The 16321-nt window shown below is 42.3% G+C and overlaps 1 protein-coding gene across 3 annotated transcripts in view; it reads left to right on the forward strand.

The window, feature by feature from the left end:
* The window catches only part of CDIN1 (CDAN1 interacting nuclease 1), a 205799-nt gene extending 190678 nt beyond the window's left edge, over nt 1-15121 (forward strand). For all 3 annotated transcript variants that reach the window (XM_021695509.1, XM_021695508.1, XM_021695510.1), the window contains one exon: nt 14638-15121. In XM_021695509.1, the coding sequence (XP_021551184.1) occupies nt 14638-14767 (130 nt within the window). In that variant the 3' untranslated portion in view covers nt 14768-15121. The remainder of the gene's footprint in view (nt 1-14637) is intronic.
* Nucleotides 15122-16321: the final 1200 nt, after the last annotated feature.

Below are 16321 nucleotides of genomic sequence, written 5' to 3' on the forward strand. Positions count from 1 at the left end.
GTTTCTCCTGGTCACATGATGCTGCTCAGCTTTTCTTTTTAAAGGCAGGAATGACTGTGAAGTGACCTTTCCTGCCTTCTGGTTCAGAGAATCCAGTCTAGTTATAAATGTAGGAGATGTTCAACTCTCCTTTACTCTCACTTCCTCCCCCTTGGTTCCTCATCTTGACTTTTCTCCCTGGGTAAGTCTGGGTAAAGTACTTCCCAGCCCTGCCTTGATGAGTTGGCTATCCAGTTTTCTTCTTGTTAGTGGGTTTATTTCCAGACCTCCAGACCTAAGTCTACCCATTCATTGATTGGGGAGGAGGAAACAAGGGTTGAGGAAGTTTCTTTATTAGATTCTACTCGGGTAGAATTTTTCTGTAATGGGGCAATAATGAACGTACACAAATCAAAGTGTTGTAAGGCTTATTTTTTATTCTCAAATCCACCTTGACTCCAGGATGCAAATGCTATGAGGCCTGCTTTCTAGATAGACAAGTAAGACACAGGAAGTTAAAAAACGGGAGGTATGTGAAGATCTTCCAGCCTCCACATTTTATAGAAGAGGAGGGACTTCTTCTTCATGGAAGAGTCCTGAAGGAAAGGGTTTGTATTGAAACTATACACTAAAAAAGTATTTGGGGGGAGTGCCAAGCACAGGACCGCGTGAGGTAGCTGTTCGGAGAGGGAGCGCAACGTGGGACAGACCTGGGTTGGTGCGTTGGCCACCTTGGAGCTTTATCTCCTTGTGTGATAAGGTACTTTGCCTCTCCGCATCGGGTTTAATACTTCCGACCTCCTGGGTTCATTGTAGGTATTAAATGAGACGATGTGTAGGAAGTGGCTGGCACAGTGTTAGGCACAAGAAAGCACTTGGTGTTAATGCTCTTTGCTGTCACCAGGCTCAGTTGAGCAGAGCTCTGTAATCGTTTTCTCAACATTAAAAAATAAGCACTCCTATGAGCTACTCACAGAGCTTTTGTTTTAAATGAGACGAGTTGCGGGCACATAGTGATGGCCCAGGAGCTGCTGTTAGGATTATGGTTCTGGTGATTCTAACTAGGATTATCCAGTGGTATTATTTTACTCAAGGAAATAATAGTCAAATCGTCTGTATCTCCTACCACTTACAAAATTTGGGACCATTACCAATATGTCAGTCAAACATTCTTTGAATCTAGGGGACTTGAGTCAGAAATGGGGGTTAACGACAAGGCATTACATTTACGAGGTTGCCTTACTCTAGTTGTATTCAAAAGGGGCTAAAACAGCACAACAGAACAATACTAACTAAGCCCAGACCTGGAGAATGACTCAAAACCCAAAGAATGACAGATAAGCTATTTTCCACGGTGCAGACCCCCAACACAACCCTAACCTACCCAGGAGGGCCTGTCAGCCCTCTCTAGCATTAAGGTCTGTTTCCAAGTGACTCCCACCTGCCCTCCCCTCCCATGGGTCTGCCTGCTCACGGCTGTCTGTCCCTCTCACTGCCCTTCATCTGGAGCTGGCCCTGGGGCCTTTTCACTCTGCGTTTTCCTCCTCACTCAGAAACTTCCCTGGCGCAGACCCTCATTTTAGGGATCCATGAACTAAACGATGCCTTTAAACACAAAATCAGGTAGGATCTTTATGGGCTTACATTTAAGTTGTTGTAACTATCCAATTGACCTTCAAGGTTCAGTTTAACAATAAAATGAGAGTATTTGCTATCTTCTTACCCTGAGCCCAACTTCCTATTTCTATTTCGGGGTTTTACCGTCCAGGCCTCTTTGGTGCAGAGGCCCAGCATAAATAAGTGAAAAGCCTCACCCCAACATAGAGCCATCAGACTCTCCTTTTCTTAAAGGAGCGCTATTGAAAAGGACACGTAAAGCTCATTCTGTAGAGTTTGTGTTGCAGAGTAAAGCCGTGAGGAGTACACACGGGGACCCCTCTTGCTGTACTTGGGTGCAATACAGGCACCACAGGGATGATATTTGCAGTTTACCGAGTGCATTTGTGTCATACACAAATACAGTTCACTTTAATAGTTTGATATCTTTTCACTCATCTTAAACACCTTGAGGTATTTGGAAAGGGAGGAAGAAGTAAAACAGATGAGCCGGCTGAGCTATGGCCAGGAGTAGTAGTACTTCACTGTGATTGACATTTTTACAACCTTATCTTCTAGATAAAAGCTACTGTAAACAAAAGCCTACCTAAATTGATTGTATTTAAGGACTTGAGAGCCACCTGCGTGCTGCAATTGGCTCCTGGATATTTAGTTTTTCTCCTCAGCAGCCAATTCCTGCCCACCTCCCCTTCAGGACCACAAGCACCAGAGTGTCCCTTCCAGGGAGTGGTACTTGCACTTCCCACCAGATTTTAAACCACAGCATCCTCTCCCCCGTAACAAGCTGGGAAAACCTAGATTCCAAACAGTGGAGCCTCTGGGACTGGTTCTTCAGAGTGTGCAATTGGGGCATACTTCTAAGGCTCATCTTCTCCCCTTTAAAAATGACTTCCCTTCCCTATATGGCCGAGGAGTTACCAGCAAATGATCCCCCCCCAACCCCCAACGCATGTTATCACTCCCAGCATCTCCTGGGGCCGGGGCTCTTGGTGTTTTCATCCGTGTATTCCTGTATCTGCTCAGCCAGTAAGACTCCTGTGGGCTGCTGATGCACATGCTGCCCTCGTGGGGCTTATATATTCTGGAAGTCTTTGATACCCGCAAGGACAGATTATCCATATTTTTCTTTTTCAAAGAACCATGTTTTAATTGTTTTCTATTACCTGGCCATTTTTTTTTGCTAATGACCTAGATGGTTCCAACTTCTAATCCCCCCCCCCCCCCCCCCCCCCCCCCCCTCCCCCCCCCCCCCTCTCAACATCGGGGGGTTTTCTTTTGAGGATTGTGTTGGTTAGCTGACAAGCTTTTTCTTATAGTGAGATATTTATTGTGAGAGAAAATGTTAACTACCCATTTAGAGCAAGTTGGGATTTGACATACCTGAAGCATTGTGTCACATTTGGTTAATGATAGATTTATAGGGCAACATGTATCAGCCTTAATCCTTTAGTTATTTGACTTTGCCAAGGATGAAAATTCCAATAATTTTTTTAAGCAGACTTTTATATATCCAGAATGCATAAATCTCTTGGTGCCTTGAGATAAATGTCTGCCTGAACTCTGGGTTACCCCGTAATCTTTTGAGACCTGAGCCAAGGAAAGAGACATCCCCTTCCCCCTCTACCTAATAAAGACTATGTGACAAAACCTACTTGGAGTAGACAATATTTATATAAGAAAAGCTTTTCTAACACATTTCTAAATTGTAGTATTCAGAAGTTAGAAATGCAAAGTTCAGAAATAACCTCAAAATTTATTAGAGCAAGTCTATGGTAGACTTAACTGGTGAACATAGAAATGGACTATTTGTGCTGTCAGCCCAGGCTTTACCAGTATGATGATCACTACCCATTATTATGGTCGTCATATCAATTATAAAATCTCTGGCCTCAAACACTAAATCAGCCGAAATGATGGGTTTGCCTTTGGCATGTTTCCCTGGGGAAATAACTGAGAAAACGTAATAATTCACACAACCAATTTTGTAAAGTACCCCAACTTTTGGAAGAAGGCTGGGGTATAAATTCTAGGTAGATGGATATAATTTGTACCCCAGGTCCCCCTGAAGTGTGTTCTCTTACTCATAGTACTTAAATGTTTTCAAAGTAAACATAACCTTGGGTACTCTGACTTTTAGGGTTTAGGTATTTGGTATTTCTCTTCTTCCCACCCTCAGATGTGCTGTCCACTCCGTATGTCCTCATTTGAAACAGAAACTGGGGCTATCAGACTTGTTTATCCCCCCAGTTTCGTAATGAAATAGTCTCAATATGCATCTGATCCCACCATTCCTTTACGTGTCTTGGGCCCCTAATCCCACTCTTCTTTCTCCCCTCAAAAGGTGAATCTATAATGGAGAAAATTAAAAGGGTCATTATATGAATAAATGCAACTTAGCTGAGAATTCTTCTTGTCTGGGAAGACTTTCAGAATACCATGTCATTGTACTTATTCATTTGCTGTAGACCTTTAAGCATTTTGTGTATTCATTTGATAACTTCTATTTTACACTTAAAGTGTGAATAGATTTTGTTCCTATGTTATGAAAATTTGAGTTGTAAGCTATTTAAGGAGAGGAGGAGTCTTTTGTGACTTGTGCTCTGTGCAGGATGGGTTCGCAGGCTTGTGTGTAGTTTTGTGGGGGTTTTTTGAGTTGTAAGATATTAAATGCCTTTAAGGGAATATCATTAAGTCCACTGACATCATGCATCACAGGCAACTTACATGGGACACATGTTTGGTGCTTTTTAAATTTTAAAAATATTCACATGCAAAAGAAACCTTTTCCAGAATCCTTATGCCCAATAATTGTGTCACCACAGAAAATGGGGGCTAAACTCTGCTTAAAATGGTTACCTTCAGAAGACATTTTGGATAAAGATGATGGGATAATTCCTAACTACCGCTTGTTGTGTTTTGGGTCCCTTTTATTTCTCTATTTGCAAAGTTCTGCATCAGCATCCATTTTATAGACAAAAGAGCTAAGCCAGGGACAGAACTGGTCATGACCCACATGAGCTTGTCCTATTCTCCTGTGAAGCCACACGCAAGCTTGTGCGTAGATTCTCACATACGTGTGTGTGTACGTTGATTCTCGATAGGTAAAATGCAGAGGGGCTGACCCAGTCCCAGGAATAAGCATTTCTCCAAGGAAACTGGTATTAAAGACAGAAGATGACAGACAAAAGAGCTTCTGCCATTGGTTTCTATCCCACTCCTCTCCGTTTTCCTCTTGTGAGGGGAGATTCACGAGAGGCTGCAGAGACTGTTAAGTATGGCATCTAAGCATATCCAACACAGGACAAAGTGGAGTGGAAATTAAGCACTTTTCCAGGCAATTTAATGTCGACGTGAAAATGCCAAGTTATATAAACATCAAGGAGAATTTCAGGTGGTTGTGGTTGTGTATTTATATACATTTTAAATTTTCTTCAAAATAATGTATTTTCTGTTTATTTTCTATGTGGCATAAAGACCTGACGTGAATGAGTATTTGTTTTTTTCCTTTATTTTCAAAATTCTAGGGAGTCGATGTTATGAAGAGCTAGAGTTGCATTTTTAATAACAGACCTATGAATTGAGAGTATTCGTAACTAGGGTTCTCTTTAGTCCTTTCATTTTGCAAACCCAGACCTGCCAAGCAAGAAAGTAAATGAAATAAACGAGTTAATATTTTTATTTCATCTCTAGAAACTGCAGAAAAAGAATATTTGCCTATATATTAAATTGACCATAGTGCCAGAACCTTATGATTCTATATTACCTGATCACTAATCTATTATTACTGTACCCATATTTACACATCAGCATAAATACACATACTTTGCATATAAACATGTGCAAGCGTATTTCACTTGGACTGAAAAGTTATTTACAACTCTGTCTGGAGATACATACAACAGTGATTAACAAGTGCATAACCAATCTACAACATGCAGATTAAAGCTAAATAAACAGTGGAAGAGTTTATTTTGAAACAATTACAAGATGTTTTATATTTCTCCGCCGTCCTGAACTGTGTGTTTGAGAATGCATCCTTCATAAAAACCACATGGAAGTCTTTTTGATGGAGGAACAATTGACTTCCAACAGCCACATGTCTGCACACATCCTCAGAAGATAGCCCAGAGCCCACACCACAACTCAAAAGGAGAAAGAGAAAAAACCTAAAATATATATATATATATTCTGTGCTGCTATTCTTTGGGAGAAGGATTTTTTTTTTTTATTTGCCTGTGAATTAAAAGATTTGGGCTGGAAACCAAGATTTGAATCAATACAGTTTTATTTTTGTTTGAAGACCCTCATGAACAAGAAACTTAACTCATCAGATCGTTCCATCCCTCTTGTTATCTTTCAATTGAAAATTGTTTCTTTTGTGATCCAGATGTACATTGTAGAACCCTAGTGCATCGACGGTCCTTTTTTATGTAATCATGGTGATTCAGCTCATTGAGAAGGGAAGTATTAGGTCAACCTCATGAGTTTCCCTTATTTTATGTAGTAGACAGGCAAATTTTGTAACACATGAATCCCACGACCCTTCCCTTTTACTGAAAGAGGTAAGCATACTGATTTTTAAATGTGATTTTTCTCATAGAGCTGAAAACAAACATAGATAATAATCACAAGCTACATCTTTACACTCAAGGTACTTTAGGAGCAAAAATGGGCCTTTGGGGTTCACTGCATCAACCCTGCTTAGCAAGTCTGAACCTCCTTTTCTAGGAAAACAAATTTCCACCTGATATGCTCACTTAGACCCGTTGCTTCCCTCAGTTTTCCTCATAACTTATTCCAGCTGTTTATTTCCATTTACATGAGCAGGCTGAGGCAGTGTTCTGGATTTACTCCTCTTTCCTCATGTTTAGATTCTGCCCCATAACTCCTGAATCCCCTCACAGCGGGGGAAACCTTTTTCTTCTCTGAACTTTATGCAGTGGTTCAGTAATTCTCATTCCCTAGCTTACTTTACTGATTGTCAATGCTTTAAATATGCTCCCTCAAATGTAATCATTTTAATTTCTTTTACCTGAATTATAAGTTACTTTTCCATATACTTCCTAAACACCGTGACACTTAAATCGAAAGGAGTATCTAGATAAACTTTTTAGTGTGAAACTATTGACTTCATACTTGAAGAATTATTCCTTGTAGACAGGTGAATCTCAACTCCTATACTGAGTTTTTGATGAGTTGCCTGCTTTCCGGGCCCCTGCCTGGCTCTCTCTTCCAGATGTTGGAAATACTTTTCAAAGTTGAATGACTGCTATAAATTGCTGTATAAATACAAGGCATAGTGAGTGACAGTATGGTGTAGTGGTTGCAAGTACAAGCCGGAGAGCCAGACTGCTGGAGTTCAGAGCCTCCCTTTTTGTGCCTCCTGTTTTTCTTCTGTGAAATGGGGACAATCCTAGGTTGCTTGTGAGTATCAAATCTGTACATGTAAAAGGGCTTGCGACACTGCCTATTGCATCCTAAGTGTGGTTAAGTGTTACCTCCTTAGCATTGGTTATTGGAATCATTATATCATTTTATATGTGTATTTTTTCTAAGATTTTGTTTTTAAGTAATCTCTACACCCAACGTGGGGCTCGAACTTACAACCCCGACATCAAGAGTCGCACACTTTACCAACTGGGCAAGCCGGGCGCTCCTTGATGGGTGTTTTTAGACAAAACCGTTATAGACCTAATGTCTGGTTAAGGGCTTTCTGAAATCAGGAAACCAACCAGGGAGTTAGCTACTGGGGCTAATTTAGCAAAATGGTATCTTAACAGTGTGATTAGAAACCTCAGACTTCATCTACCTTTCATTTCAGCACTCTCTGAAGAAGCCTAAAGGAAAGGGCTAACAATAGACACTTAATCTTCCTCCCTTTTCTCCATAAGTAAAAATACCATCCAAGAAATGCCTGCTTTATAAAGAAGAGTGTAGAGGTGTGGCAGGGAAAGGCGGTGTATTTTTTTTTTTTAATAGCTAAGAAAGAGTAAGCAAGTCTTTCCTGAATTTAGGGGCCCAGATTTTCTGTCCATAACCTCTGAGTTTCTCACAGAAAAAAATCTTGCACTGAAAGACCTGATTCATAACTTATATTCTGTCCAACATCCATATTTCGACATCCTAGGAGACTACCTGAGGATAGCTAAATTCTTCTGGAAAACTGAGAATTTACTTACTGAAGTCCCATTTATAAAACATTCTTGGTGGCAGTCTTTTAAAAATATATTACAGATTGCCCCGCTCTTTTTAACAAAACATAACCAGCATCTACTTATCCTGGACTGTCCTCAGCACCTGTGATTGACAAAGCCTATTTCCCCAACACCAAACAGCCTTAGGTTGCCACAGTTAGAGGTTTTTCAGTGTCTCTTCCCTAATTGTCAACAGTCACTCACCTTGACTGGCAAGTGTTCTGCCCGTAACCAGCCTCTCACACCCTGTCTCCATCTCCCTCATATTTGCAGCCTTGGAAGCCCGATAACCACACAACACTGAAACCACAGCACTGGAGAAAACATCTAGACTTCTTCATTTTATATATGATTTCTCTACATCCTTGGGTAACCCCCAGTGTCCTAGATCTGCAGCAGGCAGAGGTGTTGGCATATAGTGCAAGTTAGGAGCCAGGAAGCTCCATTAGGGTAAAAGTACAGAGTTGCTTTGTAACTGATAAGCCTTGATGAAGAGTTGCTACTTACTGATGATCTCATCCAGTAACTCCTTCTGCTATAGATTCTGGGTTCAGGTGTAACTGGAATAAAAAGCCAATAGGCCTTTCCATACTGCATATGTGAAGAATGGTCTTTGATTACTCAAGTGCAGTGTGTGTGTATTGCTAGATAGCGAATTAAAGTAACACACAGTTGTTACCTCACTTTTTCTGTGATTCAGGAATAGGGCCATAGCTTAGCTGGGTACTGTTCTTTCCTCTCTCTCTCAGGCCACATTCAAGATATTGGCCCAGGGAGTGTGGTCTCATCTGAAGGTTTGACTGAGGAAAGAAACCCTTCCAAACTCACTCGGATTATTGGCAGGATTCAGCTCACAGGGCTACATTCCTCTCGGACTGTTGGCCACAGGCCACCTTCACTTCCCTGCTGCATGGGCCTCTCCCAAATGGCAGTTTGCTTCATCAAAGTATACAAGTCGAAAAGGCAAGAGAAAGTATCTGGTAGCAAGATGGAAGTCTGTCTCTTGTAACCTAATCACAGAAGTGACATCCCATCACTTTTGCTATATTCCCTTGTTAGAAGCAAGTCACTAGATCCAGTCAACATTCAGGGGGAGGGGATTACACGAGGGCCTGAATCCCAAGAGGCAGGTATCGTTGAGGTCACCTTATAAGTCGGCTGACCACAGTATCCGTCAGTGTCTTAGCTGCAGCCCAGCATTCCAGGACTACCACTGCTGTGGGCCTTTTCTCACTCCTGTTGTTGCCCAACTTAGTCTGATGCTTCTCTTGTGCGCCTCTTTTCCTATAGGTAGAAACTGCTGTCTGTAGAATGAGTTCTAAATGGAATCTGATGCCATACCTAGGGGGCCTTTCCTTCTAGCTCATTTTTTTTTACTGTGAAGATGAACCTTCTGTGCAAGGACAGGTTAGTTACAAATCTGCTAGGTATTTCCACACGTCTTTAATATGCCCTAGAATTACCCATTTCATAAATCCTCCTTTATACATATATGCTTTTCACCTGTATGTAACATCCACCCATAGAAGTTCTAACCAATTAGAACAGCTTCCCCCCAGTCTTGCCAAATTTGAAAATCCTTAAACAAGTTTTGCTGTCCCCCATGTGATTATAGCTGTGCTTTTAGATCCCATCTACTTAAACAATCCATGATGACTGAAAGCTGTGAACCCTATTTTATCTGCATTTTTAAAATAAGACCTGTTTATTTTTTCTGAGGATAGCGCTTGGTGCACATAAGGATCTGCGCATATCATCTCAAGAGGCTCTGGCCCAAATTTGGGAACCTCTGAGTTAGATCTCCCAGACTGGGGTCAAGAATTCAAATGTCCATGGGGATAGGTACACAGCATTAAGTGAGCCAAGTAGGCAGGACATAAGAAATGTGGCTGCTTCGATTTCTTTCTTGAAACGTGAAACCCTCTGCCGTTCTCTTTGGCTTTCCCAAATTTGACAGAGATGGAAGTAGGGAGAAATGGGTCTCTACAATGAAAGTCTGCAGCACCAGCACAATGATAAATGGCACCTGGTATGGAGCCTCGACATCAGGAGTACCAGAGAATGGTGGGGACTGCACCAAACCTGAAACATATGTCTTGTCTAAAGGGGGTAGCTGTTGCTTTAGTTCCAGCTGATTGTTGCCAGATCAACTAATGTCTCAAAAGATGCTGAGTGTGCAGGATTTCATATAAAAAATACTTACGGGCTGACTCCATTTTTTAAAAAAAAATTGATGAAAGCCCAGCCTCGATTTAATAGATCAAGTCACAGAAATGTCACTAATGTGTAAGGCAGCTCACTCCGTGTTTTCAAAAGCTACATTGGCAGAAAAATTTTTATTCAAGTTGAATCCATACACAATTCCTGGTAACTTTCAGACGTGGCCCGAAGTCTGCTCGAGAGCTACAGCATGAGTCTAATCACTTCTCCCCAGGAGTGGCCTAAAAATCAGAGGCTGGTGAATGAGCATGTTACCACCCTATGTGCTTATTTCTAGGTCACACATACTCTGTTATTCTAACAGTTCCTCAAATATCCTAGCGTTCTCCTCCGGATCAATTCCAGACCAGAGATATTCCTCTTAAAATGTGACACCAGGATCCTGCAAAACACTCTAGGCATGGTCTCACTGGTACAGAAGGCACTTCCTCTCTTTCTCTGGTTAGTCTAATAGGATGTCCCCCTGTATAATAGGTCCATTGCCACCTCGTAGAGAGACCGTCGCAGACCCTGCAACCAGACTGCCTGGGTTCCAAAACCCGTTCTTCCACTTTTTAGCCATAAGACCTTTGGCCAGCTGCTTAATTGCTCTGTGCCTCAGTTTCTTCATTTGCAGAATGGGGACATTAATTGCACCTACCTCGTGGAGTTGCCCTGAGAAATAAACGGGTCGATCTTTGCGAAGTGCTTAGAACAGTGTCTGGCACATAGTAAATGCTATGAAAGTGGTAATAGTTAACGTTGTAACTGTTCTCATCATCCGTGTGATCTGTGTGTATGCCATCAGCATGCTCATCGTGGTCACTAATAAAAATGCCAGGCCGTGGCAGTGGCCGGGTCCCGCCAGCGCGCCCACTACCTCTAGGCTGCCCGTGATTCAGCAACCAGCAGAAAGCTGTCTGACCCTATTAACTCTGGGTTCCTGTCCTTGAGAGTAGCCGTCACCTGCCGGGCACCGCGCTAAGCCTAGAGAACACGCATATACATAAAACACGGTCTTCAGCCTCTGTAGCATCACAGTCTGGCAGAGATAATCTCTGGGATACAGATATGCACAAACACCACACGAGGGTACCCAGCTTCCTTCCACAATCTCCCATTTAATGTCTCTAAATACTCTAAAATGAGAGGAAACCAGAGAAACACCTGCCACACACATTTATAAGGCTGTTGTTACTCAGGAGGAACTTCATCTTTCATACACACCCATCAGGTCTGTCATGGCTCTTGACTTGCACCTCCCTTTTTCTTTTTTTTTTTTTTTCAGGAGTTACTTGTTAGTTTTGCAGATTTGGTGGTATTTCATTTGCAAGCAAAAGGACTCACTTGCATTCCAGTCTCTGCTCCACAGGAGTTTTTTTTGTTTTGTTTTGTTTTGTTTTTGTTTTTAAAGATTTATTTATTTGAGAGAGAGAATGAGACAGAGAGAGCACATGAGAGGGGGGAGGGTCAGAGGCAGAAGCAGGCTCCCCGCCGAGCAGGGAGCCCGATGCGGGACTCGATCCAGGGACTCCAGGATCATGACCTGAGCCGAAGGCAGTCGCCCAACCAACTGAGCCACCCAGGCGCCCTCCACAGGAGTTTTTTAAAATCCATTTGGGTGGAGTCTTTGATCTTATTACTTGATCACTCATAATAGTAACTTTAAAATTACAGTCAACCTTGAAATGTGTTTACAGAATCAATTCAGATATCCCTATACATCCCATTCCTGAGTGTGTCTGGCTCGTAGGGAAGACTGCAAAGCCAGTAGCAGACCAACCCTCTGCTTTGCACATTCCCTCAGACGCGGGGACTCCGTTTCCTTTTAAATGCCGTTAACAGTCTCTTTGGTTTTTATTGGTCACAAAGGTTATGTTTGCCTTCCCAGTGATCTTATTCTTGTCTAGTGGTGCCACAATAAATGGGAACAGGCATCATAGAGGTGAAATCGCTCAACCCACGAGCATGTACTTGACCTACATAAAAATTTCCTGGGTCCTGTTTTCTCCCTGGTTTATACCTTTTCAGAAGGAAATGCCAGAGTTGGGTTCCTTTTTTTTTTTTGAACTATCAACCAAAACATTCCCTTCTGTTGGTTCAGATAACCAACGAATTTATAAATTTGCTTAATGTGGTCCACCTCTTCATAAACAGATACATTGCTAGAAGATTATCTTGCCAGCCATTTGATAATCTCTGGATCCTGAATTGTCAGAGAAAGCTCAGAAATACACTAAAGTAGGTATCAGGAACGAGGCCAGATCTTGTTCGATCATGAAATTCCCAAATTTGTCACCCTATGAGTCCCTATTTTTCCTCCAAAGAACACAGAATTGGAAAGCCTTTACCTACCAATTGCCATTTACAAGGACAAGTTGTGTTGCCTTGTTTTTAATCAAGCACACGTTGTTAGAGCTTTTGAGTCACGTGAGAAGGCTAACGGTGCCGGAGTTAATATCCTTCCATCCACAAGCTAAGAAAGAAACAAAGACTTAGATGGTAGAGCCTTACCATGTGTCACTACTCCTGTATACTGAAAATCGTTCAGAGAGCCGTGATCCTACCTTCAGGGAGTCCTAGTAGTAAACCACTGCAACGAGAGGTTCACCTTACAGCCTCGCAAAACCTTTTCAAGTTGCAGAGTTCATCTGTTGCCTCACAAGTGAAACAAGTCCATTTTCTTGGGCATTGAGGTGCTCCCCAGCCTGGCTTTCCTGCCTGGAAAATGCCAGTTTTGTAAAGAGTGGTCATGCTTCATGTCCTTTGGCTTATGATTTAACTGTTCAGGGAAAGTGCTGTCTGTCCCTGCTCACTCAGTGCTGGGGATACGTGTTTTTGTTTTATTAAATCTTTAAAATACTGAGCTTGTTGTTTATGACCCCCATATATTCTTTTGTTCTTTTCCATGACTGGTTAGATCACCTTTTTTTCCTCCCTTTGTAAAAATATTCGTGCCTTTCTAAAGAACATCGTGGTCTCCTGAATGGCTGCATAACACAACAGAGGAATGTCTTGAGCTTAATGTTAGGTCTGTCCAGGCTGTGACTCGGGGCTGCTTCACGGACAGGAAACTTCTTGGCTTCTCAGACACGGTCCTCAGAATTGCAGATCTTCCTGCCCTTGCCACACTTGTTTTGGCAAATCGGACATCATCTGATACTAATCAGAGTTGTCTGTAAAATAGAGGTACCGAATGGTCTATGTCCCAGTTGCAGACAATTGTTAGTACAAGTTACTGAGAAACCCTCCGTTAAATGGAAGCAAGGTCTCACCAGGCTCATCTGCAGGCAGCCACGAATGCAGGGAAATCTCGAGCCTAGTCCTCCAAGGCCACTTCACTGTACGCAGCTCCTGGGTCCCCCCAGAGCCTCTCCTCAGTAGAAGAGTTGCCATCTCATGATTCTGTCCAAAAGTTTGAATTAGCCTTGCATACAACTCGGCTACCCTACGGATGTGAATCCCCAAATAAACCATTCCGTGACATCCAACTGAACTTGTTCCCGTGCATACAGTATCTTGCAGCCCATCCTGTACTATTAGTTTTGGCAAGTACACTACAGCATATAATAAATCATGGAAGGAAAAAGCTTTTTGGCCTAACGTGGTTCAGCCTGCTGTAATGTCAGAATACAGAAAGCAGTTCTGTTTTTAGACATCCTTTTACTAACCCAACATTCATAATTTATGATTTCACTGCAAAATTCCTGCAACATGACACCCAAAGTAGTGCTGCCCTTTAATTAAGTACTCTCAGTAGGAAAAACGTGCAACTGATGTGCAAAACATCTCCGTGTGCATGGTGATTGATAGTGATTACATCTTTATGAACCCAGCCTAAAGGTCTCAACTTCCTGATGGGTGAAGTCGTCTATAGGGCTACTTCCTGAGTCTGCTGCTAACCAATTTGGAGGCACAACTGAGAAAGATGGAGGTTTTAGGCCAGCATCTATCTATACATCTTCACAAGTCCACATGACCTTATCCATCATCTTCATGATAAGAACCTACCACCGAATTTCACTCTTGGAGAGGTTGTATGCACAGATGAAGGGTCGGGGATAAGGTCTCTCTGAGGGATCCCCGTTGCCATGTGGGTTTATTTGTTTGCTTCTAAAGAGTTGAAAGAATGGATGACAGAAGGGACCTCTGGCCCTGTTAGCATGTGCATGGAATATGCTAGCCAGAAGAGCACCATGAGCTGTTCTGCTTTTTACATTATTCTTCATTTTTTTGTTTTTCCCCCTTAATTGAAACTAGAGAAGGAGGTAAGATAGGGTTAGAGAAAATCCCAAGTCTGGTGCTCCCCGGCTCATCAGTGGGGAGATTGTGGTGTTCTCTTTCATCACTTAGGTACTCACACCAGCCCGAGTTCAGAACACCTTATTGAAAGGTAATTAGGGTCATGCATGCATTAGCGATACCTCAGGTTCCTTGAAAGGTCATAAATCTGTCCAAGACCGTAGCAGTACTTCTATTAAATAAGCTCGTTGCTGCAAGTTCAGCCCTCTGTCCCAATTGTAGCAACCGAAACAAAAGCTCCGTGCAATAATGTCACTTAATCATCTTAGCAATGCTTCGGAGATGACCTTTCTCTAGAATGACGTTGATACGATGCACATATGTTGCCTTCTCGTGTGTTTTGCAGATTTGGGCCGGGCTTAGTCATCTATTGGTACGGCTTCATCCAGGAGCTGGACTGTAACCGGGAGAGGGGCATCCTGCTCAAAGCCTGTTTCCCCACGGACATTGTCACCTTATGCCACAGCGTCGCCTGACCCTGATGATCCTGGAAGAGAAGCCGGGAGGAAAAGGTGAATCCGGAAGCAATTTGACTTTCCTGCCGTGTAAACTCCTGGCAGCATCTGCCCTGAACTTGAGCTGAACTCTTGCTGCCCGTGGCCACGCCACTACCTCTTTAGACAAACATATCAGGAGTTTCTGTTTTCCTTCATCCCTTGCTGATGTGAACAGCCAAGAACTACAGACACAACCCACTCATTATCAGCATTTCTGTCTCTGTCAAACAGTTAGTTTACAGATAGTCATAATCTCTCTTCCTTCCGGATGGTTTCTCCTTGTATACTGAACAAAAGAAGAAATGTGGGGCCTGAAAGGTGTGATTTTTCAATTCTCCTCCCAGTTCCCCAATCACCCTCTTTTTTTTTTTTTTCCTAAGCCTCCATTCATTCTCCCTCCCTCCCTCCCTCCCCTGTTCTCATCCTATCCACTCACAGGGACCCAGGGTTGCATCCCCATCACGGAATAATCTAGCACAGTCCTAGCAGAGCGGAGGACGTGGAGGCTGAAACTCGATTTTTGCTCTCACCTGCAAGGCTTCGGTAGACCTCGACGGTAGCTTGTGCTAGTTTTGTCCAGTCTTTACGGTTTCCTGACTTCGCTGGCATTAAGCCAAGCTGAAAAAATATACTTGATGAGAATTTCCTCTTTTTATAATACTTATTTGAACACCAAAGACTTTCCCTTTATCTCATGTAAAAAAGTATTGGTTACATTGTGTCTGGAAACCACACTCCTCCTTTGGTCTGGGGGCTCAGGGGAGACCATTGAAGCGTGGTGCCAGTCTGGACAAAGCTTATTTTTAAACACTGCTACTTGTCAGTATGTATGGGTAGTCAGTATTTTTATGAGTATAATTTTTTAAGAGCACATTCTGTGCACTGCTTTGTATCTGCATTTTCTACTATGTAATTACATAACACTGAAATAACTTAGGCATTAGCAACGTTCAGCTTTGAATGAATTAAGCGTACCAGAAATAAACGTGGAGTGATTTTTTTTTTCTTTCAAATAAGCAAAATAAAGGGGATTTTGTATTTGTTCACTTTAATTTATTCACTTTTTATACTGCAAACCAAACTTCAGCCTAAAGGAAAACATCAATAAATTCATTATAAACCTATCTTTTGGGAGGCCAAAAACGTATCTATCCCCCAAAATGTATTTATAAAATGTTTGTCCCCATGTTGAAAATACATAGTATCGGGGTGCCTGGGTGGCTCAGTCGTTAAGCATCTGTCTTCGGCTCAGGTCATGATCCCAGGGTCCTGGGATCGAGTCCCACATCGGGCTCCCTGCTGGCAGGAAGCCTGCTTCTCCCTCTCCCACTCCCCCTGCTTGTGTTCCCTCTCTCGCTGCCTCTCTCTCCATCAAAAAATTAAAAAAATCTTAAAAAAAAAAAAAAAAGAAAATACATAGTATCTTCTATAATGTCGAAGATGAGTTTGGAAGTATTAACGAAAAGAACTTCTGCAGACACCTTTCAGTTACACACACTGCTTGCTGCGTTCGAAAGACTAAAGCTGCCCTTT

This window comes from Neomonachus schauinslandi, chromosome 9 (assembly GCF_002201575.2).
Source record: "Neomonachus schauinslandi chromosome 9, ASM220157v2, whole genome shotgun sequence".
NCBI lineage: Eukaryota > Metazoa > Chordata > Mammalia > Carnivora > Phocidae > Neomonachus > Neomonachus schauinslandi.